This window comes from Lithobates pipiens, unplaced genomic scaffold, assembly GCF_037356315.1.
Source record: "Lithobates pipiens isolate NorthernLeopardFrog02 unplaced genomic scaffold, aLitPip1_a1.2 Scaffold_84, whole genome shotgun sequence".
NCBI lineage: Eukaryota > Metazoa > Chordata > Amphibia > Anura > Ranidae > Lithobates > Lithobates pipiens.
The window spans coordinates 721,240-747,250 of NW_027507908.1; the positions used below are offsets into that span (position 1 = coordinate 721,240).

Here is a 26,011-nt window from a genome sequence, read left to right on the forward strand (position 1 = left end):
CACGTCACTGGGGAACCCCTGGCTTCCCTCTCCAGCGTCAGAGGGGCGGGGTCAGGTGACGGGTGGCCCCGCCCTCCTAATATAAGAAACGTCAGCGCTGGGATCTCTGCAGTGTCTCCGGAGTGGAGACAGAAGTAGGATTTATGGACAGCGCTGGACTGAGAGATCCCCCGTCGCTGGATATGATCATCCATCGCTGGACCCCGGAGACCCGTCGCTGGATAGCAAGAGTGGATTAGCACCGCTGGAATCTTTTTTTTAATTTTTTTTATTTTTAATAAAGGAATTTTTCAAAAGTGTGTTTGTCTTAATTAACCATTTTGACACTTTCTTTGTGAAATGGTAGGGGTACTTTTGTACCCCCTTACCATTTCAAACAGGGGGGGCGGGATCTGGGGGTCCCCTTGTTAAGCCCCCCGCCCGCAGACCCTCACAACCAACGGCCAGGGTTGTGAGGATGAGGCCCTTGTCCTCATCAACATGGGGACAAGGTGCTTTGAGAGGTCACAGACCCCCAAAGCATCCTCCCAATGTTGAGGGTATGTGGCCTGGTACGGTTCAGGAGGGAGGGGGGGCTGCTCTCCCGTCCCCCCCTCTTTCCCTGCGGCCTGCCAGGTTGCGTGCTTGGATAAAGGGTCTGATATGGATTTTTAGGGGGACCCCCACGTCAATTTTTTTTTTTAATTTGATGCGGGGTTCCCCTTAATATCCATATCAGACCTGAAGGGTCTGGTTATGGATATTTAGGGGGGCCCCCACGTCAATTTTTTTTTAAATTTGACACGGGGTTCCCCTTAATATCCATGTCAGACCTGAAGGGCCTGGTAATTGAATTTAGGGGAACCCCCACGCTTTTTATTTTTTATTTATTTATCAATGAATGAATGAATTGTCGGCTAATGTAGAGAACACTCATTGAGTGTTCTCTGTATTACGGGACCCGACAATAGCCGCAAGTGATTTTAAAAGACTTTTTTTCTTGCACAAATGACACTTTGTGCAGGGACAGTTCTAAGCACCAGAAACATGCGCCCCTTCACAGGCATACTATAGATACCCCCCCAGCTGCGAAATTTAAAGGAATATTACACTTTTATTGTTTCACTTTAATCATGATTAAAATCACTGCTCCTGAAAAAACGGCAGTTTTTAAAACTTTTTTTTTGCATTGATCCATGTGCCCTGGGGCAGGACCCAGGTCCCCAAACACTTTTTAGGACAGTAACCTGCATATTTCCCTTTTAAAATGAGCACTTTAGATTGTGAACGTTCGAGTCCCATAGACTTTAACCCCCCTGACGGTATTCCCGAGTCTGACTCGGGGTGGATTTTTCATACCAAAAGCGGTATCCCCGAGTCAGACTCGGGACAGCGTCGCTGGATCCAGGAGGAGGTTTACTTACCTTCTCCTTCGGATCCAGCGTTGTCTCCCCGCTGTACGAGCGAGCCGTGTCTCGCTCGATGCATTACATCGCCGATCTCCGTGCCCTGCGAGCGTTGCGACGCACGGGGACGGAGATCGGCGCCAAATTCAAAAAGTGAAACAAACAGTATACATACAGTATAATGTAATCTTACAGATTACATTGCTGTATGTAAATATTTCACATCCCCGTTGTCCCTAGTGGTCTGCACAGTGTCCTGCATGCAGTTTTATATAATAAAAACTGTTCTTTATGCCTGGAAACTGGAGATTGCCCATAGCAACCAAAACTGTCACTGTACATCAAAAATGATTTTAGACCAGCTAGAAAACAGCGATAATAAATTAGAATCACTCGCAGAATTGAGCGATAGCGATTTGTGGGGAGATCCGTCATCAAATACTGAAAAGTAATGACAGTGACAATTCTGCAACTGAGCAAATTTCAGTGTTTTTGATTTGATTACATTATTGAATAATTTTTATTATTGTTATATTATTATTTGGTACAATTATTTATAATTATTTATTATATTATAATTTATGATTTAATTTTTCAAACTTTATCATACCCGGGATGTCTGCTAGACTCTGGTTTGGACAGATTTAAGAGAGTTATTGCTAAGAATTACAGGACTACAATATAAAACGCCAAATTTTCATGCAACATAATGGTACCGCTTTTAGCACCTAAAATCCGAAATAATCGTACCGCCAGGGAGGTTAATAGGGTTCTAAAGTTCACACGAAGTTTAGGTCTGTTCGCAGGTTCTGGTGCAAACCGAACAGGGGGGTGTTCGGCTCATCCCTAGTCCTCACCATTAGTGTCCATCACCTCATCACAGGACCTGCAGCTGAGGGGGATGAAGACACCTTCCATAGCAATGTTTCTCAACTCCAATCCTCAGGGCGCCTCAACAGGTCATGTTTTCAGGCTCTCCATTATTTTGCACAGGTGATCTGATCAGTTTCACTGCCTTAGGCTGCTTTCACACTGGGGCGGTATTCAGGCGTTACAGCGCTAAAAATAGCGCCTGTGTAGCGCCTGAAAAAAACCGGCCCCTTTAACTCCAGTGTGAAAGCCGGAGGGCTTTCACACTGGAGCAATGCGCTGGCAGGACGGTGAAAAAAGTCCTGCTAGCAGCATCTTTGCAGCGGTGAAGGAGCGGTGTATTCATCGCTCCTATCCATTGAAATCAATGGGACACAGCGGCAATACCGCCGGCAAAGCGCCGCTACAGTGGCGCTTTGCGGGCGGGTTTAACCCCTTTTCGGCCGCTAGCGGGGGTTAAAACCACCCCGCTAGCGCCCGCACACCGCCGCTAAAACGACGGTAAAGCGCCGCTAAAAATAGCGGCACTTTACCGCCGACGCCGCTCCCGCTGGAGTGTGAAAGCAGCCTTAGTAATTACCACAGCTGTTCCGTCTGAGGGAAATCCTGAAAACGTGACCTGTTGGGGCACCTTGAGGAGTGGGGTTGAGAAACGCTGTTCTATAGTATGTCAGTCACTTCCCAATATCCCTCTGTCCAGTAGGGCATGCTCCCAGATGGCACACACATTCCCTGGTTTCCACCACTTCTCACATAAGAGGACTCTGCCCAGACCTCCCATGGTCTGCACCACCTGGTCTGGGGCTTCAGCCCTGGAAAGGGCCCTTTAGATGAATAATGCAGGTCAGGAGGTGACGTCTTAATAGGGATGAGCTCCGGCGTGTTCGCATGGTCCATGTGCAGAGCCCGCCAGGAAGTCGGCACGGTGCTGCGCTAATCACAGGCAGTGAGACGCTGCCCCGATGGCTGCAGAGATCAGGCAAAGTCTCACTGCCTGTGATTAGCGCAGCGCTGCGCCAACTTCCTGGCGGGCTCTGCACATGGACATGTGAACACGCCTGAGCTCATCCCTACGTCTTAGTAGCTCTGGGGCATCTCGCTCCCATGCCCCATCTCTAGAGGATGGCTTTTTCTAAAAGGGGAGCTGTAGAGGAGGGCAGAGATTTTTTTTTTTTTGATGAAGGTAACCAGGCCTTTTTTTTTCAGTGGGAATGTGGGGGGAACGCATCTCCGGAACCTCCAGCACTGAATGTATTCTATTGAAGCTGACTGCTGTGGGGATCTATTGTCACTGGGAATCTATTTTTTTTTTTTTTGGGGGGTCTATTGTTGCTGGGGGGAGGTCTATCAAATTCCATACCATTTAGTAGCACAAAATGATCCTTGGTTCTGTACTCGATGTGTATATATATATATAAAATTAAAAAAAAGTAGATTAGAACAGAACACCCAGCCTGCATTTAATCTCGTTAGTCATAAGGTTATGATGATTGAGGTCTTCAGAGACATTCAGATTTCCTTGAATAGTTTTTAGTAGGGAACCATCTAAAATATGGAGTTCTGTGTTGTATCTCAGATAACGGTGTGTTAGCCAATGCATTCACATTTTCTCCAAACGTGGCCTCATTATTTGGGTACAAGTGTTTAATTTGGGGATAGGTAGTGATTACCATGGTGTTGTGGACATTGGTGGTGCCCTAGTCATGTGTATAACAGACCCTCCCAAATGATGACGAACCTTGGCACCCCAGATGTTTTGGAACTACATTTCCCATGATGCTCTTGCACTCTGCAGTGTAGTTGAGCATCATGGGAAATGTAGTTCCAAAACATCTGGGGTGCCTGAAGGTGAGTGAAACTAGGAGGGGGCAGCGTGACTGGAGCATGCAGAGGAGGTGGGGTATTTAGTGGTGCGATTTTGAAGGTAGTATTCCGCTTACCAGATTGGTGGGTTGCAGAGCTGAGGGGTATTTTGAGGGAGGAGGTTTTTTTTTTCTGAGTTCGTCAGAGATGTTTCCCCCACCCTCCCTTGTTTGTGTTGGTCTGAGGGTGCTTCCTATTTTCTTCAGGTGCTGGGGGTATATGTAGCAGGTTTTTCAAGATTTAGGTTTTAGACAGCCATTCAATTTGAGGCTGTTATTTTCTTGTCATAGTAGCAGACAGGGGTCTATTGGGTCTTTGAAGGGGGTGCTGGGTATTTAATTGTTTTGTAATAAAAGGCTGCTATGGCCTTTCAACTCCAGATGAAAGGAGTTTATCTGGTTAATTTGGTAGGGGGGGGGAAGAATATAGAGAACCGCTTTGGCAGGTCCCTCAGTCATGCTTCCCAAGCCCAAAGTGAGAAGGTTGGCAGCGCCAGGGAGATGGCTCCTAAATCTGAGCTGCCCTCTGCGGGGGTGGGAAGACTTCCACTTTATAGGTTATACTGGAGGAGAGCCTCTAGTCCCAACCTCCCTAATTAAGGTAGGTTTTTGGCACAGCCAAGATGCAAAACCCTGCTCTGGCCAGGGCAAGAGGACAGATTGTGGTTATAAGACGGGAACTCCCAAACGCTGGGAACAAATGAGAGAGGGCCTAATTTTGCAGTCAAAAGACCAACTTCACTGAGTTAGCAAGACATTGCTGAGCAACTGTTGGCACTTTAGCTGTAAAGATGGCAGGTCCTCAAACTGGGACATGTTTTGTGCCGACAGCTGGGGGCTTTGAAAACCAAGGGGGTGGAATCCTGACCAGTTCTATTAGCCAGGCTTCAAAGCTGAAGAGATGCCATAGATCTTGTTAGAGCTGCACAATTAAAAACAGCAAGAGTTATCACTTTTTTTTTTTTCACCGTTGGAATCGAAAATTACATAGAACCCCCAAAACAAATAAGTGGTTGTTGCAATATTTTATGTCACACTGCATTTGAAAGACAGCTGCACAAATGTTTCTACCCCCGCCGGCCCCCCAAAAATGAAAAAAAAAAACACACAATGGAGCTTGTTTGATTTTATTTGAAAGGTGTATGAAATCCATTTTTAGTACTGGGTAAAGCACAATGTATGGCTACATGAGCAGCAGGAACAGAGTTACAAGATAAGAATCTTTGGCCACTATGGACATTTCACAGATCCTGGATAGGGACATGTGGGGGACAGGCGGTTCCTCTGTGGGATTCTTCATTTGAATGTGATGGATTTGAGCTGGAGGTCCACCAAAGACAAGTAGGAGATCACCTCTATGGGAAAGCGGACTGGAAATGAGAGAGGATTTCCGGTAGGTAGATGTATGGTGATCATGTCTTGCTCAAACTGGAAGTAAACCTGCAAGAAAAAAAAAAAAAAAAAAGTCAATAAGTGATCTACAAATGACTGACTTGAGGGTAAATGAGAATACAATTATTCAGAGTCAACACACACTTTTTCTTATCCCCCATGTACACTTCAATGTCACATTATTTCCTCTATTGCCCCCCCCCCCCCGATCAGACCAGCAGCAACCATTTGCTAGGCGGTATATAATAGCACACAATCCAAACTTGATGTTGGTTCATTGTGACTCCTAAGGCCAGCAACCTTTATCTTATTGTTATTTGATTATGAATATTATTGTTTGTTTTAAGGAATGTTAATTTTTTGGTTATTTGTTAATAAATGGCCAATGCATTCACATTTTCTCCAACGTGGCCTCATTATTTGGGTACAAGTGTTTAATTTGGGGATAGGTAGTGATTACCATGGTGTTGTGGACATTGGTGGTGCCCTAGTCATGTGTATAACAGACCCTCCCAAATGATGACGAACCTTGGCACCCCAGATGTTTTGGAACTACATTTCCCATGATGCTCTTGCACTCTGCAGTGTAGTTGAGCATCTTGGGAAATGTAGTTCCAAAACATCTGGGGTGCCAAAGTTCACCATCACTGACCTATGCAACTATGATGAATTGTCAGTATGTGGCCTGGAGGTGAGTGAAACTAGGAGGGGGCAGCGTGACTGGGGCATGCAGAGGAGGTGGGGTATTTAGTGGTGCGATTTTGAAGGTAGTATTCCGCTTACCAGATTGGTGGGTTGCAGAGCTGAGGGGTATTTTGAGGGAGGAGGATTTTTTTTTTCTGAGTTCGTCAGAGATGTTTCCCCCACCCTCCCTTGTTTGTGTTGGTCTGAGGGTGCTTCCTATTTTCTTCAGGTGCTGGGGGTATATGTAGCAGGTTTTTCAGGATTTAGGTTTTAGACAGCCATTCAATTTGAGGCTGTTATTTTCTTGTCATAGTAGCAGACAGGGGTCTATTGGGTCTTTGAACGGGGTGCTGGGTATTTAATTGTTTTGTAATAAAAGGCTGCTATGGCCTTTCAACTCCAGATGAAAGGAGTTTATCTGGTTAATTTGGTAGGGGGGGGGGAAGAATATAGAGAACCGCTTCGGCAGGTCCCTCAGTCATGCTTCCCAAGCCCAAAGTGAGAAGGTTGGCAGCGCCAGGGAGATGGCTCCTAAATCTGAGCTGCCCTCTGCGGGGGTGGGAAGACTTCCACTTTATAGGTTATACTGGAGGAGAGCCTCTAGTCCCAACCTCCCTAATTAAGGTAGGTTTTTGGCACAGCCAAAATGCAAAACCCTGCTCTGGCCAGGGCAAGAGGACAGATTGTGGTTATAAGACGGGAACTCCCAAACGCTGGGAACAAATGAGAGAGGGCCTAATTTTGCAGTCAAAAGACCAACTTCACTGAGTTAGCAAGACATTGCTGAGCAACTGTTGGCACTTTAGCTGTAAAGATGGCAGGTCCTCAAACTGGGACATGTTTTGTGCCGACAGCTGGGGGCTTTGAAAACCAAGGGGGTGGAATCCTGACCAGTTCTATTAGCCAGGCTTCAAAGCTGAAGAGATGCCATAGATCTTGTTAGAGCTGCACAATTAAAAACAGCAAGAGTTATCACATTTTTTTTTCACCTTTGGGATCTTGACAAGAGATCGAAAATTACATAGAACCCCCAAAACAAATAAGTGGTTGTTGCAATATTTTATGTCACACTGCATTTGAAAGACAGCTGCACAAATGTTTCTACCCCCGCCACCCCCCCAAAAAATGAAAAAAAACACACACAATGGAGCTTGTTTGATTTTATTTGAAAGGTGTATGAAATCCATTTCTAGTACTGGGTAAAGCACAATGTATGGCTACATGAGCAGCAGGAACAGAGTTACAAGATAAGAATCTTTGGCCACTATGGACATTTCACAGATCCTGGATAGGGACATGTGGGGGGACAGGCGGTTCCTCTGTGGGATTCTTCATTTGAATGTGATGGATTTGAGCTGGAGGTCCACCAAAGACAAGTAGGAGATCACCTCTATGGGAAAGCGGACTGGAAATGAGAGAGGATTTCCGGTAGGTAGATGTATGGTGATCATGTCTTGCTCAAACTGGAAGTAAACCTGCAAGAAAGAAAAAAAAAAGAAAAAAAGTCAATAAGTGATCTACAAATGACTGACTTGAGGGTAAATGAGAATACAATTATTCAGAGTCAACACACACTTTTTCTTATCCCCCATGTACACTTCAATGTCACATTATTTCCTCTATTGCCCCCCCCCCCCCTCCCCCCGATCAGACCAGCAGCAACCATTTGCTAGGTGGTATATAATAGCACACAATGGTAGCGTGATGGATGGAATCAATTGGATCTTCTATGCGGGAGGTCCTCATCCTTCATGGAATGAGCTGAAGGGGTGACCATCATAGCAAATCCTTTATACCCTTGAAAAATGGAACAAGTTCCCCCACCAGCGGGGTTTTTAGGCAGCAAAAAACAAAGATAGATGCATGTCAAATTAATATGAAAAAATGTTTAATATTGGATAAAAACATGAGCTCCACCTGAACACTTAAAAACAAGCTCTTATATACAGAATACAATATTATCAATGGACATACACTGAACAGACTTAGCTATAAATACACTGTATGAAGTAATAACAGTAGAAATATAGTTCTAACGCGTTTCAACCACTTAGGGTCTTCTTCAGAGATGGTCTGTTAATAAAAACAAAATTACACTCATGAATCTATCAAGTGTTCTTTGTATTGGGATTATCTAATTTTTGTTAATATGATTTACCCAATGGTGTGCTTCCAAAGGAATTTTGATTCTATTCATGTTGAGATTTCTATCACAGATGTAGCTTACCACACTGGCCGGCCGCCTATACAAGCACCTACTTCCTATATTTATGGGGGGTACGGTATCCGTGTGACTTCCCGCGAGCCACGCCTCTGGTTTTCCGACTCCACTCCCTCTTCTTGGCATCTTGGCGGAACATACGGACCGGGTAACATCCCAGATATGTGAAGGAAACTGAAACATTACCCTATGGGGGAACTCCACCACTAAGTATTATAACTTACAACTTTATTTCCTTTGGAGAACTTGCTCCATTTTACGATTTGATAGGGGTGAGCAGCACCCTCCGAGCTCTTTGTAGCACTGTGTTCTTCCTGATTATCATCCTTTATACCCTTCACCTAACCCATCATTCAGAGATATGTGCCCAATATGCACAAGGATACCACTTTGCCCCATCCAACATAGACCTACTGTGATGTCTGACCCCTCCTGGAAGGGGAAGACGCTTTCCTTCAGCTCCTCTCCATAGACATCGTCCACCATAGAGTTCAGGATTATCTTGCGCTCATCAAAGCGAGGGTTAAAGTGCAGCACTATATTCTTTTCATCTTTTCCCAAGTTTATGGAAAACCTAGAACGACGGAAACAGCAATTATTCTGCTCAGCTGACCTTGTTGGATATTGTACTCAAGTCATTCACCAGTGGTCCTCCCATGGATACTTCACCATCCCCCACATTATGAATTTACATGATATCAGCTAATATTCCCTCACTGACATTTAGAGTTGTAGCCACTATGGAACAATTCATCCTGGATGGTCAAAAACAGTGAAGTCATTGAAGACTAGTCTCGGCTCTCTTCTCCCATCCATCCCAATAGTGAGAGGGAGAAAGGAGAGCAGAGTGTCACTACTACTTTGTGCCCTTTCTCAAGAGATATCTGCCCCAACAGTAGATAAAGTGCTTTGAGATCCCCAGGGAGAAAAAGGGCTACAGAAATTAAAAGCCAAATCCTAAATTATAAATATAAAGTTTTATTTTTTTGTTCACATCACTTCCATAAGGTGTCACCATCCTCTGAAGGACCAGAAGTTGCGGAAATTCAGCCAACCCCCATGGGGTGTATGTACCATGGCAGGGAAGAGGTCTGCCAAATCAGACCAGTGGAGGGATGGAGGACTGGTAGACAGAGAGTGTAGATGGGAGTCACAGGATTGTCAGTTGTCATATTTCAGATGATGGCTGACAAGTTGGACAAGTTTTATCCAGGATGACATTTTGTCACAAATGTTGAAGCTAAATTTGCTCCAATCAAATCAATTTGATGTCTGGTATTATTTAAGGGACCAAATCCCCAGTGAGGGGTCAGTAGGATGGATTGTACACAGAGCACACTTCTACTTCTGTAAGTTGTACATTTGGCAAATTCTAGTATTATACAGAGATCAGACGTATATATTATACAATAAGTAGCCAAGGATAAAAGCTTCACCTACCTTTTACATCCCTCCGGAATGAAGCCCCCCACCTCCATGGAGTGACCGGGTTTGAGGCTGAAGTTATACAAGACAACCGTCTGTATGGGAGAAAGGAGAAAATTTACTACAAAACCCGTATACTAGAGGGGCAGGGCCGTCTTACTGAGATCAGCCCAGGGGCCCCAGATGCACATGGGCACCCCCCCCCCCCCCCCCAAACAGGGCCAGTCGTATCTAGAATGACAATATCGACACTGCAGGGTGGAATTGTATACTGCAGCCCTCAAATGGTTAATTGAGAGCCGGTCTCCTGGTGATCACCCCGGTGGAAGAGATCAGATGGAGGAAGAGGAGATCCAGAGATGAGAGTGCAAATAGCAGGCTGTTACAGCTTACATGAAATTGCCTCTGCTCTGCATCACACAGCCCCGCCCCCTCCTGACCCCACGCCTGTGATAGACAGAACATCCCATTATTGGACCTGCATTCTGTCTATCACAGGCACGGGGTCAGGAGGGGCGGGGCTGTGTGTGACGGCGAGCAGAGCCGAGGCAATTTCATATAAGCTGTAAGAGCCTGCTATTCACACTCATCTCTGGATCTCCTCTTCCTCCAGTCATGATCCGGTCCACCATCTCTCTTCCTCCGCCATGGCGAGGCTGCAGTGATGGGCACAGTGAGGCTTTATACTTTTATTCTCGAGTGAAAAAATTAAAATAAAAAATTGGGACAAGCTTGGAGGGGCCCCAGAGAATTACTCTGCCCAGGGGCCCATGATGCTGTGAAGATGGCCCTATACAGGGGGATGCTTATTACACCCTGTATACTAGAGGGGGGGATGATTATTACACCCTGTATACTAGGGGGGGGGGGAGGAAAGAGGATGATTATTACACCCTGTATACTAGAGGGGGGAGGGGGAGAAGAGGATGATTATTACACCCTGTATACTAGAGGGGGGAGGGGGAGAAGAGGATGATTAGTACACCCTGTATACTAGAGGGGGGGGGGAGAAGAGGATGATTATTACACCCTGTATACTAGAGGGGGGGGGGAGAAGAGGATGATTATTACACCCTGTATACTAGAGGGGGGGGGGGAGAAGAGGATGATTATTACACCCTGTATACTAGAGGGGGGGGGAGAAGAGGATGATTATTACACCCTGTATACTAGAGGGGGGGGGGGAGAAGAGGATGATTATTACACCCTGTATACTAGAGGGGGGGAGAAGAGGATGATTATTACACCCTGTATACTAGAGGGGGGGGGAGGATGATTATTACACCCTGTATACTAGAGGGGGGGGAGGGAGGATGATTATTACACCCTGTATACTAGAGGGGGCGAGGGGAGGGCAGATGATTATTACACCCTGTATACTAGAGGGGGCGAGGGGAGGGCAGATGATTATTACACCCTGTATACTAGAGGGGGCGAGGGGAGGGCGGATGATTATTACACCCTGTATACTAGAGGGGGCGAGGGGAGGGAGGATGATTATTACACCCTGTATACTAGAGGGGGCGAGGGGAGGGCAGATGATTATTACACCCTGTATACTAGAGGGGGCGAGGGGAGGGCGGATGATTATTACACCCTGTATACTAGAGGGGGCGAGGGGAGGGCGGATGATTATTACACCCAGTATACTGGGGGGGGGGGGTGTTTATAACACCATTTAGATTAAAGACAGGTCATCATTTATACACCCAGCAACACCATAACAACCACATGAAGCAGCACCATACCACCATTGCCCAGACCCAGCAACCCTATACCAATCTATACCTACCACCCTTCATTCTCAAACCCTATTCCTTCCACTTACCATCCCCAACAGCACTATTTGCATGACAGCCCAAAACACCAACAGCACCATACCCACACCCAACAACTAGGGTTGCCACATCATCCCTTTAACACAGGACACATATGAATTACACAGGTTCTGAGGCTGATTTAATGCAGATAAAAAGGTACCAAGTGAGTGTACTTAATGTGTGTCCTGGATTAAAGGGATGATGTGGCAACCCTACCAACAGCCCTACATCATCCATTGTCCTAACCCATCAACCCTATACCCACCACCATCCATACTCAGCAACCCAACCCTCCCCACACCACACCACCCATTTTCTCAGCTTTTGCAGCTTCCATCGGTACTCATACTCACATTATCTGCCATGCTGCTTCCTTATCCGACAAACTTGTGATGAGCTGCACTTCTACCTCTTCATATATAGGAGGTCTGCTGGGGGCGGAGCCAGTCAGGAGGGAGGAGTCACCCCGCCCAGCTCTCCCTGGACTGAGAATTCATTACAGAGAATGAATGAAATGTGGATGGGGTGTGACTGAGCATGGGGCGCCCATCGTCACTCTGCTGGGGTGTCACCACTCACCACAAACAGCAAGGGGGCAAAAGATGACCGTCCTCAAAGTCATTTCTACAACACAAAGGGGGAGATTTACTAAGACTGGAGAGTGCAAAACCTGGTGCAGCTGTGCATGGGAGCCAATCAGCTTCTCACTTCAGCTTCATCAATTAAGCTTTGCCAAAAAAAATCCTGGAAGCCGATTGGTTGCTATGCAGAGCTGCACCGGATTCTCTACTCTCCAGTTTTAGTAAACCGACCCCAAAGTAACAATTTCCATTCCCTGCCCCCCACCTCGCAGGCTATGGGCAGTATGTGATGTCTGTGTACATGGCTATGAGTGGTGTGGGACATCTCTGCACCTGGGAATGGGCAGGGTGGGGCAATTGTACTCTTGGGTACGGGTGGCTTGCAATGTCTGTGCATCTGGCTATGGGTGGCATGCAATGTCTGTGCACCTGGCTATGGGTGGCTTGCAATGTCTGTGCACCAGGCTATGGGTGGCTTGCAATGTATGTGCACCTGGTTATGGGTGGCTTGCAATGTCTGTGCACCTGGCTATGGGTGGCTTGCAATGTATGTGCACCAGGCTATGGGTGGCTTGCAATGTATGTGCACCAGGCTATGGGTGGCTTGCAATGTATGTGCACCAGGCTATGGGTTGCTTGCAATGTCTGTGCACCAGGCTATGGGTGGCTTGCAATGTCTGTGCACCAGGCTATGGGTGGCTTGCAATGTCTGTGCACCAGGCTATGGGTGGCTTGCAATGTCTGTGCACCAGGCTATGGGTGGCTTGCAATGTATGTTTCTCAACTCCAATCCTCAGGGCGCCTCAACAGGTCATGTTTTCAGGCTCTCCATTATTTTGCACAGGTGATTTAATCAGTTTCACTGCCTTAGTAATTACCACAGCTGTTCCGTCTGAGGGAAATCCTGAAAACATGACCTGTTGGGGCACCTTGAGGAGTGGGGTTGAGAAACTCTGTTCTATAGTATGTCAGTCACTTCCCAATATCCCTCTGTCCAGGAGGGCATGCTCCCAGATGGCACACACATTCCCTGGTTTCCACCACTTCTCACATAAGAGGACTCTGCCCAGACCTCCCATGGTCTGCACCACCTGGTCTGGGGCTTCAGCCCTGGAAAGGGCCCTTTAGATGAATAATGCAGGTCAGGAGGTGACGTCTTAATAGGGATGAGCTCCGGCGTGTTCGCATGGTCCATGTGCAGAGCCCGCCAGGAAGTCGGCACCGTGCTGCGCTAATCACAGGCAGTGAGACGCTGCCCCGATGTGCGGCTGCAGAGATCGGGCAATGTCTCACTGCCTGTGATTAGCGCAGCGCTGCGCCGACTTCCTGGCGGGCTCTGCACATGGACATGCGAACACGCCTGAGCTCATCCCTACGTCTTAGTAGCTCTGGGGCATCTCGCTCCCATGCCCCATCTCTAGAGGATGGCTTTTTCTAAAAGGGGAGCTGTAGAGGAGGGCAGAGATTTTTTTGTTTTGATGAAGGTAACCAGGCCCTTTTTTTCAGTGGGAATGTGGGGGGAGAACGCATCTCCGGAACCTCCAGCACTGAATGTATTCTATTGAAGACTACTGTGGGGATCTATTGTCACTGGGAATCAATTTTTTTTTTTGTGGGGGTCTATTGTTGCTGGGGGGAGGTCTGTCATGTGTTGGGGGATCTATTGTTGCTGTGGTGGGGTCTATCAAATTCCATACCATTTAGTAGCACAAAATGATCCTTAGTTCTGTACTCGATATAAAAAAAAGGAGTAGATTAGAACAGAACACCCAGCCTGCATTTAATCTCGCTAGTCATAAGGTTATGATGATTGAGGTCTTCAGAGACATTCAGATTTCCTTGAATAGTTTTTAGTAGGGACCATCTAATGTATGGAGTTCTGTGTTGCATCTCAGATAACGGTGTGTTAGCCAATGCATTCACATTTTCTCCAAACGTGGCCTCATTATTTGGGTACAAGTGTTTAATTTGGGGATAGGTAGTGATTACCATGGTGTTGTGGACATTGGTGGTGCCCTAGTCATGTGTATAACAGACCCTCCCAAATGATGACGAACCTTGGCACCCCAGATGTTTTGGAACTACATTTCCCATGATGCTCTTGCACTCTGCAGTGTAGTTGAGCATCATGGGAAATGTAGTTCCAAAACATCTGGGGTGCCTGAAGGTGAGTGAAACTAGGAGGGGGCAGCGTGACTGGGGCATGCAGAGGAGGTGGGGTATTTAGTGATGCGATTTTGAAAGTAGTATTCCGCTTACCAGATTGGTGGGTTGCAGAGCTGAGGGGTATTTTGAGGGAGGAGGTGGGGGGGGGGGGGATTTTTTTTCTGAGTTCGTCAGAGATGTTTCCCCCACCCTCCCTTGTTTGTGTTGGTCTGAGGGTGCTTCCTATTTTCTTCAGGTGCTGGGGGTATATGTAGCAGGTTTTTCAGGATTTAGGTTTTAGACGGCCATTCAATTTGAGGCTGTTATTTTCTTGTCATAGTAGCAGACAGGGGTCTATTGGGTCTTTGAACGGGGTGCTGGGTATTTAATTGTTTTGTAATAAAAGGCTGCTATGGCCTTTCAACTCCAGATGAAAGGAGTTTATCTGGTTAATTTGGTAGGGGGGGGGGGGGGGAAGAATATAGAGAACCGCTTCGGCAGGTCCCTCAGTCATGCTTCCCAAGCCCAAAGTGAGAAGGTTGGCAGCGCCAGGGAGATGGCTCCTAAATCTGAGCTGCCCTCTGTGGGGGTGGGAAGACTTCCCCTTTATAGGTTATACTGGAGGAGATCCTCTAGTCCCAACCTCCCTAATTAAGGTAGGTTTTTGGCACAGCCAAAATGCAAAACCCTGCTCTGGCCAGGGCAAGAGGACAGATTGTGGTTATAAGACGGGAACTCCCAAACGCTGGGAACAAATGAGAGAGGGCCTAATTTTGCAGTCAAAAGACCAACTTCACTGAGTTAGCAAGACATTGCTGAGCAACTGTTGGCACTTTAGCTGTAAAGATGGCAGGTCCTCAAACTGGGACATGTTTTGTGCCGACAGCTGGGGGCTTTGAAAACCAAGGGGGTGGAATCCTGACCAGTTCTATTAGCCAGGCTTCAAAGCTGAAGAGATGCCATAGATCTTGTTAGAGCTGCACAATTAAAAACAGCAAGAGTTATCACTTTTTTTTCACCGTTGGGATCTTGACAAGAGATCGAAAATTACATAGAACCCCCAAAACAAATTTTATGTCACTGCATTTGAAAGACAGCTGCACAAATGTTTCTACCACCGCCACCCCCCCAAAAATGAAAAAAAAAAAAGAAAAAAAAAAAAAAAAAAAAGACACAATGGAGCTTGTTTGATTTTATTTGAAAGGTGTATGAAATCCATTTCTAGTACTGGGTAAAGCACAATGTATGGCTACATGAGCAGCAGGAACAGAGTTACAAGATAAGAATCTTTGGCCACTATGGACATTTCACAGATCCTGGATAGGGACATGTGGGGGACAGGTGGTTAATCTGTGGGATTCTTCATTTGAATGTGATGGATTTGAGCTGGAGGTCCACCAAAGACAAGTAGGAGATCACCTCTATGGGAAAGCGGACTGGAAATGAGAGAGGATTTCCGGTAGGTAGATGTATGGTGATCATGTCTTGCTCAAACTGGAAGTAAACCTGCAAGAAAAAAAAAAAAAAAAAAGTCAATAAGTGATCTACAAATGACTGACTTGAGGGTAAATGAGAATACAATTATTCAGAGTCAACACACACACATTCTTCTTATTCCCCCCCATGTACACTTCAATGTCACACATTTCCTCTATTGCCCCCCCCCCCAATCAGACCAGCAGCAACCATGTTAGGTGGTATATAATAGCACACAATGGTAGCATGATGGAATCAATTGGATCTTCTATGCGGGAGGTCCTCATCCTTCATGGAATGAGCTGAAGGGGTGACCATCATAGCAAATCCTTTATACCCTTCACCTCAGCCATCATTCAGAGATATGTGCCCAATATTCACAAGGATACCACTTTGCCCCATCCAACATAGACCTACCGTGATGTCTGACCCCTCCTGGAAGGGGAAGACGCTTTCCTTCAGCTCCTCTCCATAGACATCGTCCACCATAGAGTTCAGGATTATCTTGCGCTCATCAAAGCGAGGGTTAAAGTGCAGCACTATATTCTTTTCATCTTTTCCCAAGTTTATGGAAAACCTAGAAAGACGGAAACAGCAATTATTCTGCTCAGCTGACCTTGTTGGATATCGTACTCAAGTCATTCACCAGTGGTCCTCCCATGGGTACTTCACCATCCCCCACATTATGAATTTACATGATATCAGCTAATATTCCCTCACTGACATTTAGAGTTGTAGCCACTATGGAACAATTCATCCTGGATGGTCAAAAACAGTGAAGTCATTGAAGACTAGTCTCGGCTCTCTTCTCCCATCCATCCCAATAGTGAGAGGGAGAAAGGAGAGCCACTACTACTTTGTGCCCTTTCTCAAGAGATATCTGCCCAAACAGTCCCCAGGGAGAAAAATGGCTACAGAAATTAAAAGCCAAATCCTAAATTATAAATATAAAAAGTTTATTTAATTTTTGTTTTGTTCACATCACTTCCATAAGTAGGGATGAGCCGAACACCCCTCTCGGTTCGCACCAGAACTTTCGAACGGACCGAAAATTCGTACAAACTTTAGAACCCCATTGAAGTCTATGGGACTCGAACGGTCGAAATTAAAAGTGCTAATTTTAATGGCCATTATGCAAGATACTGTCCTAAAAAGGGTTTGGGGACCTAGCTCCTGCCCCAGGGGACATGGGTTAATGCTTAAAATGTTTTTAAAAATGGCCGTTTTGGCGGGAGCACTGATTTTAATGACGATTAAAGTGAAAAAATAAAATAAGTAAATATCGTGCCAGGGGTGTCTATAGTATGCCTGTGAAGTGCCACGTGTTTAGAACAGTCCCTGCACAAAATGACATTTAACAGAAATAACGTCATTTAAAACTGCTTGCGGTTTTAATGTTATATCTAGTTCCGGCAATATGGATGAAAATCATTGAGAAAAATGGCATGGGTAGCCCCCCCGCCCATTACCAGCCCCTTTGAGTCTTGTACGGATATTAAGGGGAATCCCGTACCCATATTTAAAAAAAAAAAAAAAAAAAGAAATACGTGTGGCCCCCAGGCCCTATATACTCAGAACAGCAGTATACAGGCGGTGCAAACAAGACAGGGACTGTGTAGGTTTGTTGTGTTAAGTAGAATCTGTTTGTAATTTTCAACTGGTACATTTTTAAAGTGTAGCTCCAGTCTATTTTTAAGCTCTTTGGAAAACATAGGGAAGGGTTATCACCCCTGTATAATTTGTTTTGCCGTCCGTCTTTTTTCATCTCACTTGCTGTTGTCTCCTTCCGTTTGCAAGTAGGAGATGTTTGCAAGTTGGATGTTTGAAAGTAGGGGCCTGCCCTATATGCTCTGCAGAAATGGCGGAACAAGGTGTTGGTTTTGCCACAACATTGTAAGCCCTCAAAGTGACTCTTGCTGGGCGCTGGAGCGCCCTGCTGTGAACTATTATATCAAGAATTGTAATTACATGCCCCTGTTAAACAGGGGTTGAAAAATTGGGCCTTAGGCACTGGTGCCACAACACTGCAACCTCTCCCATATACTCTAGTTGTGGTGCAGGAATGAGCCCTGCTGAAAAGCATCAAAAATTGGAATTAAACTTGGGCTGGTGGCATCACCCAGAACCAAAAATGTTCTTCCAACATATCAGCGGAGGAGGAAGAGAATAGACAATCAACATAAAAAGGACAGTCACTCAGCATCGGCAGTCTTGAAGGGATGTGATATTTAAAAAAAAAAAAAAATATTCAGTTACATCAGCTTCAGGTGCTTGGTAGCTGTGGGTGATCCGAGACTGATTCTTCTTTATGAAGGTCAGTCGATCAACTGATTCGGTAGACAGGCGCACCCTGTGATCGGTAACAAAGCCACTAGCAGCACTGAAGGTGCGTTCCGAAAGAACGCTGGATGCAGGACAGGCCAGTAGCTAAATTGCATACTGTGCAAGCTCTGGCCAGTGATCCATCTTCAAGACCCAGTAAGCCAGAGGATTTTCGGTGGGAAAGGTGTCCAAGTCTGACCTTGCCCCTAGGTATTCCTGCACCATGTAAATCAGATGCTGGCGATGGTTGCGTACAGATGCATACCTTGGGGCTGCAGACAAAAAAAAAAAAAAAAAAAATTGTCTGAACGCATCAGTCAGACGGCCACCTTCACCGCTCCTTCTGACCGATGCCTCAGCAACATGTTGTCCAGGACCAGGAGTTCGTAACCTCCCAGTCTCTGGGAACACGTTGCACAGACCTTTCTGCAAGGCCTCCTGGAGATGCCTCATCCTCTGTGACGGCAAGATAAGGTTGGCAACCTTACCCTTGTACCGTGGATCAAGGAGTGGCCAGCCAGTAATTGTCCCTCTCCTTGATCCGAAAAATACGAGGATCCTTCTGCAGGCTTTGCAGCTTAGGTTAGCTGGGGCATTTGGTCCTGAGTCGCCTGGGTCACTAAGGACAACATGATCCACAGCTATCTCCTCCCAGCCACGTTCAAGTCCGTAAACCATCCCTACAAGACGGCTGCTGCTGATGCTGAGTGCCAGCCTCCACCTCCATGCTGACACAATCATCATCCTCCTCATCCTCTTCCTGTGTGATGGGCGGCACAGCAGGAACACCGTCTGGATAAAGGGGGCCTTGAGAGGCAAGGAAATCTTCTTCCTGCCCCTGTTCTGCCTCAAGTGCCCTGTCCATTATTCCACGCAACAAATGCGCCAACAGGTGGACAAGAGGTACAGTGTCACTGATGCATGCACCGTCACCGCTCACCATCCTTGTGGTCTCCTCAAGTTGAGACAGGACAGTGCATGCATCCCTGATCATGCCCCACTGGTGTGGTGAGAAAAAACCGAGCTCCCCTGACCCTGTCCTGGTGCCGTAGTCACACAGGTACTCATTGATGGCCCTCTGCTGCGTGTGCAGCCGCTGCAGCATGGCCAATGTTGAGTTCCACCTGGTGGGCATGTCACATATAAGGCGGTGCTTGAGCAGGTTCAACTCCTTTTGGAGCTCAGCCAGCCGAGCACAGGCATTAAATGATTGGCAGAAATGCACAGACTTTCCTGGCCTGCTTCAGGACATCCTGTAAGCCGGGGTACCTACCCAAGAACCGCTACACCACCAGGTTAAGGACGTGAGCCACACGTGGCACATGGGTCAGTTGTCCCTATCAGAGGGCAGAGAGGAGGTTGGTGCCATTGTCGCAAACCACCATTCCTGGCTTAAGCTGGCGTGGTGTCAACCACCTCTCGGCCTGCCCCTGCAGAGCTGACAAAATATCTGCCCCAGTGTGGCTCCTGTCCCCCAAACAAACCAGCGCAAGCACGGCATGGCATAGTTTTGCCTGCACACTTGCGTAGCCCCTGGAACGCCTACAGAGCACCGCTGGTTCTGAGGACAGAGCACTGGAAGAGGCCATGGAGGAAGAAGAAGAGGTGGTGGAGGAGAGGTGTGTCACAACCAATAGTAACATTTTGGAGGTGTGGTGGTGGAACCACCTCCAACACTACTGCACCTTGTCCTGCATCCTTCCCAGCTGCCAGAAGAGTGACCCAATGGGCCGTGAAACACAGGTAACGTCCCTGTCCATGCCTGCTGGACCACAAGTCAGCAGTAATATGCACTTTACCGGCATGTGGAAGGCTATGTCCTTGCCTCGCTGGACAGGGCGGTCAGTGGTAGAGAGCCGGAATCGCCTTCCGTGAGAAAAAGTGGCGTTTGGGGACCTGCCACTGAGGAACCACACATTGTACAAACTCACGGAAGGGGGCCGAGTCTACCAACTGAAAAGGCAGCAGTTAAAGTGCTAGCAATTAGCCAAGCTAGCATTCAACCGCTGGGCATGTGGATGGCTGGGAGTGAACTTCTTTCAACGGTCCAGCAGCTGGGGCAGGGACATTTGCCTGCTATAATTGGACGTGGGTGTACTGATAGCAGAGTGCCCTGAAGCACTTGGCTGTGACACACCTAATTCTACACCTTCATTCCTCTCAGAGCAGGTTTCAGAGAGGACTGAAGGTCTAGTGGGGTTGGAGATCCCAGCTGATGAGGAGCAAGGAGAGGTCCGCTTTGCTCTTTGGTGTGGGTCTTTGAGGTACGCTTGCCAACGAGCTGCATGGCAGGTCAACATATGTCTGGTCAAGCATGTGGTGCCCAAGCGGCTGATGTTTTGGCCATGGGAGATACATTTGAGACATATGTTGCAAATAGCAGCGGTGCGATCGGATGCACTCGTCTCAAATAAGGCCCACACCAAAGAACTTTTAGAATAACGTGCAGAGGCAGCGCCCTGCACAGGCGGAGCTCTGAGGTGTGATTTAGTTGGTGTGCTGCCCCTAAGCTGGCCCCCGGAGGGCATCCTGCCTAGTTGGACATGTGCCGTCTCCTCCTCCTCTCCTACCAGGCACCCACGTGGAGTCAGTGCCCTCATCATCCCCTCCCTCTTCATCACTGGAGTAAACCTGGCAGTATGCTGTAGCTTGTGGAACATGACTGCCAGATTTCTGTCCTTCTTGAGCATCACCTCTCTCTGCGCTCAAGCTACTGCCTTCCTCTAGCTGGGTATCATCATCAGAGCCTACAAAACACTGGGCATCCTCCTGGAGCATGTACCCAACACTGTGCTCAAAGAGTTCAGGAGACTCCTCAGGAGGATGTGGTGGGTCTAGGGAAGGAGTCACTGATGATGACATTGAGAGGAGGGAAGACGATGCGTTGGCAGCTGCTTTGCTAATACCCTGAGCCTGGGTGAGAGAGGATGAGGAGGATGAGGAGGATGAAGAGGGCTTGGTCATCCACTCTACCAAGTCGTTGGCAGGTTGCGGCTCAACATGTCCAGCTGCCGAAAAGAAGGACAAGCATGTCCCATAGCCACGTGCTGACGACGATGCACCGCGTCCACGACCAGCACTGTTGTCTCTAGACAGAGCCCGTTTGCCCTCTTTTATCGGCTCATGCCTGTCTGCCTCTCCTTGCTGGCCTTCCAGACATGGTAGTGGCCTGAAGGGAAAACCAGCAATTGGGTAGTGTATATTGTGACACACACACGGCTCAATTAGAGAAGAGCTATGTAGGTGATATAACGGTGTATACTGTTGTCAGGGCACGCAGACAACCACTACAGAAGAGCAAGAACGCAAAATCGTCCAATAACGAATGGTGTATACTGTGCTGAAGGTACACAGAACACCCACTAACTCCTACAGACGCCAACACTACACAAGGCCACCACGCTGGCAGCCTTATATAGTGTGGGGCGTGTACTACACAGCCTGAGCTATGATTGGCCACAGGCAGGATGCCTGTGGCCAATCATGGCTCTCCTCGCTGCCAGCGCTGTGATTGGCCAAGCATGCGGGGTCACAGTGCATGCTTGGCCAATCATGAGCCAGCAATGCACTGCGATGGTGCAGTGCACTGTGGGCCGTGAGCACCACACGAATTTGGAGCGAATGGCCCATAACGTTCGGTATTTGCCGAACAGCTGATGTTCGAGTCAAATGTATGTTCAACACGAAGCTCATCCCTATCCATAAGGTGCCACCATCCTCTGAAGGGCCATTAGTCCTGGAAATTCAGCCAACCCCCATGGGGTGTATGTACCATGGCAGGGAAGAGGTCTGCCAGTCAGACCAGTGAAGGGATGGAGGACTGGTAGACAGAGCGTAGATGGGAGTCACAGGATTGTCAGTTATATTTCAGATGATGGCTGACAAGTCAGACAAGTTTTATCCAGGATGACATTTTGACAACAAATGTTGAAGCTAAATTAGCTCCAATCAAATCAATTTGATGTCTGGTATTATTTGAGGGACCAAATCCCCAGTGAGGGGTCATTAGGATGGATTGTACACAGAGCACACTTCTACTTCTGTAAGTTGTACATTTGGCAAATTCTAGTATTACAGAGATCAGACGTAAATATTATACAATAAGTAGCCGAGGATAAAATCTTCACCTACCTTTTACATCCCTCTGGAATGAAGCCCCCCACCTCCACGGAGTGACCGGGTTTGAGGCTGAAGTTATACAAGACAACCGTCTGTATGGGAGAAAGGAGAAAATTTACTACAAAACCCGTATACTAGAGGGGCAGGGCTGTCTTACCGAGATCAGCCCAGGGGCCCCAGATACACATGGAGGGGCCCCCTCCCCAATCAGGGCCAGTCATATCTAGAGTGACGATATCGGCACTGCAGGGTGGAATTGTATACTGCAGCCCTCAAATGCTTGATTGCGAGCTGGTCTCCCGGTGGAAGAGATCAGAGGGAGGAAGAGGAGATCCGGAGATGAGAGTGCGAATAGCAGGCTCTTACAGCTTACATGAAATTGCCTCTGCTCTGCGTCACACAGCCACGCCCACTCCTGACCCCACGCCTGTGATAGGCAGAACATCCCAGCATTGGACCTGCATTCTGTCTATCACAGGCGTGGGGTCAGGAGGGGGCGGGGCTGTGTGTGACGGCGAGCAGAACGGAGGCAATTTCATATAAGCTGTAACAGCCTGCTATTCACACTCATCTCTGGATCTCCTCTTCCTCCAGTCATGATCTGGTCCACCATCTCTCTTCCTCCGCCATGGCGAGGCTGCAGTGTTGGGCACAGTGAGGCTTTATACTTTTATTCTTGAGTGCACAAAATAAAATAAAAATTGGGACAGGCTTGTAGGGGCCCCAGAGAATTACTCTGCCCATGGGCCCATGATGCCTTGAAGATGGCCCTGTACAGGGGGAGGATTATTACACCCTGTATACTGGATTGAGGGAGGGAGGATTATTACACCCTGTATACTGGATTGAGGGAGGGAGGGAGGATTATTAAACCCTGTATACTGGATTGAGGGAGGGAGGGAGGATTATTAAACCCTGTATACTAGGGGGGGGGATTATTACACCCTGTATACTAGGGGGGGGGATTATTACACCCTGTATACTAGGGGGGGGGGATTATTACACCCTGTATACTAGGGGGGGGGATTATTACACCCTGTATACTAGGGGGGGGGGATTACACCCTATATACTAGGGGGGGATTACACCCTATATACTAGGGGGGGGGGATTACACCCTATATACTAGGGGGGGGGGATTACACCCTATATACTAGGGGGGGGGATTACACCCTATATACTAGGGGGGGGGGATTACACCCTATATACTAGGGGGGGGATTACACCCTATATACTAGGGGGGGGATTACACCCTATTTACTAGGGGGGGGGATTACACCCTATTTACTAGGGGGGGGGATTACACCCTATATACTAGGGGGGGGGATTACACCCTATATACTAGGGGGGGATTACACCCTATATACTAGGGGGGGATTATTACACCCTATATACTAGGGGGGGGGGATTATTACACCCTATATACTAGGGGGGGGGGATTATTACACCCTATATACTAGGGGGGGATTACACCCTATATACTAGGGGGGGGATTACACCCTATATACTAGGGGGGGGATTACACCCTATATACTAGGGGGGGGATTACACCCTATATACTAGGGGGGGGGATTACACCCTATATACTAGGGGGGGGGGATTACACCCTATATACTAGGGGGGGGGATTACACCCTATATACTAGGGGGGGGGATTACACCCTATATACTAGGGGGGGGATTACACCCTATATACTAGGGGGGGGATTACACCCTATATACTAGGGGGGGGGGATTACACCCTATATACTAGGGGGGGGGATTACACCCTATATACTAGGGGGGGGGATTACACCCTATATACTGGGGGGGGATTACACCCTATATACTGGGGGGGGATTACACCCTATATACTGGGGGGGGGATTACACCCTATATACTGGGGGGGGGATTACACCCTATATACTAGGGGGGGGGATTACACCCTATATACTAGGGGGGGGGATTACACCCTATATACTAGGGGGGGGGGGATTACACCCTATATACTAGAGGGGGGGGGATTACACCCTGTATACTAGAGGGGGGGGGGGATTACACCCTGTATACTAGAGGGGGGGGGATTACACCCTGTATACTAGAGGGGGGGGGGGATTACACCCTGTATACTAGAGGGGGGGGGGATTACACCCTGTATACTAGAGGGGGGGGATTACACCCTGTATACTAGAGGGGGGGGGATTACACCCTGTATACTAGAGGGGGGGATTACACCCTGTATACTAGAGGGGGGGGGGGATTACACCCTGTATACTAGAGGGGGGGGATTACACCCTGTATACTAGAGGGGGGGGGGGATTACACCCTGTATACTAGAGGGGGGGGGGATTACACCCTGTATACTAGAGGGGGGGATTACACCCTGTATACTAGAGGGGGGGGGATTACACCCTGTATACTAGAGGGGGGGGATTACACCCTGTATACTAGAGGGGGGGGATTACACCCTGTATACTAGAGGGGGGGGGATTACACCCTGTATACTAGAGGGGGGGGGGGATTACACCCTGTATACTAGAGGGGGGGGGGGATTACACCCTGTATACTAGAGGGGGGGGATTACACCCTGTATACTAGAGGGGGGGGGGATTACACCCTGTATACTAGAGGGGGGGGGGATTACACCCTGTATACTAGAGGGGGGGGGGATTACACCCTGTATACTAGAGGGGGGGGGATTACACCCTGTATACTAGAGGGGGGGGGATTACACCCTGTATACTAGAGGGGGGGGAAGGGGAGGATGTTTACTACACCCTTTATATTAAAAGGCAGGTCATCATTTATACACCCAGCAACACCATACTAACCACATGAAGCAGCACCATACCATTGCCCAGACCCAGCAACCCTATACCAATCTATACCTACCACCCTTCATTCTCAAACCCTATTCCTTCCACTTACCATCCCCAACAGCACTATTTGCATGACAGCCCAAACACCAACTGCACCATACCCACACCCAACAACTAGGGTTGCCACATCATCCCTTTAACCCAGGACACATGAATTACACGGGTTCGGAGGCTGATTTAATGCAGATAAAGGTACCAAGTGAGTGTAATTCATGTGTGTACTGGATTAAAGGGACAATGTGGCAACCCTACCAACAGCCCTACATCACCCCATGTCCTCACCCATCAACCCTATACCCACCACCATCCATACTCAGCAACCCAACCCTCCCCACACCATACCGCACTATACCCACCACTGCCTTCAGCCCACACAACCCATTTTCTCAGCTTTTGCAGCTTCCATCGGTACTCACATTATCTGCCATGCTGCTTTCTTATCAGACAAACTTGTGATCACCTGCACTTCTACCTCTTCATATATAGGAGGTCTGCTGGGGGCGGAGCCAGTCAGGAGGGAGGAGTCACCCCGCCCAGCGCTCCCTGGACTGAGAATTCATTACAGAGAATGAATGAAATGTGGATGGGGTGTGACTGAGCATGGGGCGCCCATCGTCACTCTGCTGGGGTGTCACCACTCACCACAAACAACAAGGGGGCAAAAGATGACCGTCCTCAAAGTCATTTCTACAACACAAAGGGGGGAGATTTACTAAGACTGGAGAGTGCAAAACCTGGTGCAGCTGTGCATGGGAGCCAATCAGCTTCTCACTTCAGCTTCATCAATTAAGCTTTGCCAAAAAAAAAAATCCTGAAACTGATTGGTTTCTATGCAGAACTGCACCGGATTCTC

At 47.8% G+C, this 26,011-nt stretch overlaps 2 protein-coding genes across 2 annotated transcripts; both read right to left on the minus strand.

The window, feature by feature from the left end:
* Positions 1-7,340: 7,340 nt before the first annotated feature.
* On the minus strand, positions 7,341-12,033 carry LOC143973597 (galectin-1-like). The gene is made up of 4 exons (XM_077474449.1): positions 12,013-12,033; positions 9,855-9,934; positions 8,829-8,988; positions 7,341-7,668 (listed from the first exon to the last, which is right to left on the minus strand). Exons 1-4 carry the CDS (start codon positions 12,022-12,024, stop codon positions 7,525-7,527), a joined length of 396 nt encoding a protein of 131 aa, XP_077330575.1. The 5' UTR covers positions 12,025-12,033; the 3' UTR covers positions 7,341-7,524.
* Positions 12,034-15,564: 3,531 nt separating this feature from the next.
* LOC143973594 (galectin-1-like) lies at positions 15,565-25,664 on the minus strand. Its single transcript, XM_077474446.1, has 4 exons — positions 25,575-25,664; positions 22,315-22,394; positions 16,279-16,438; positions 15,565-15,891 (listed from the first exon to the last, which is right to left on the minus strand). The coding sequence occupies exons 1-4, from the start codon at positions 25,584-25,586 to the stop codon at positions 15,748-15,750; spliced, it is 396 nt and encodes a 131-aa protein (XP_077330572.1). The 5' UTR covers positions 25,587-25,664; the 3' UTR covers positions 15,565-15,747.
* Between the last annotated feature and the right edge of the window lie 347 nt (positions 25,665-26,011).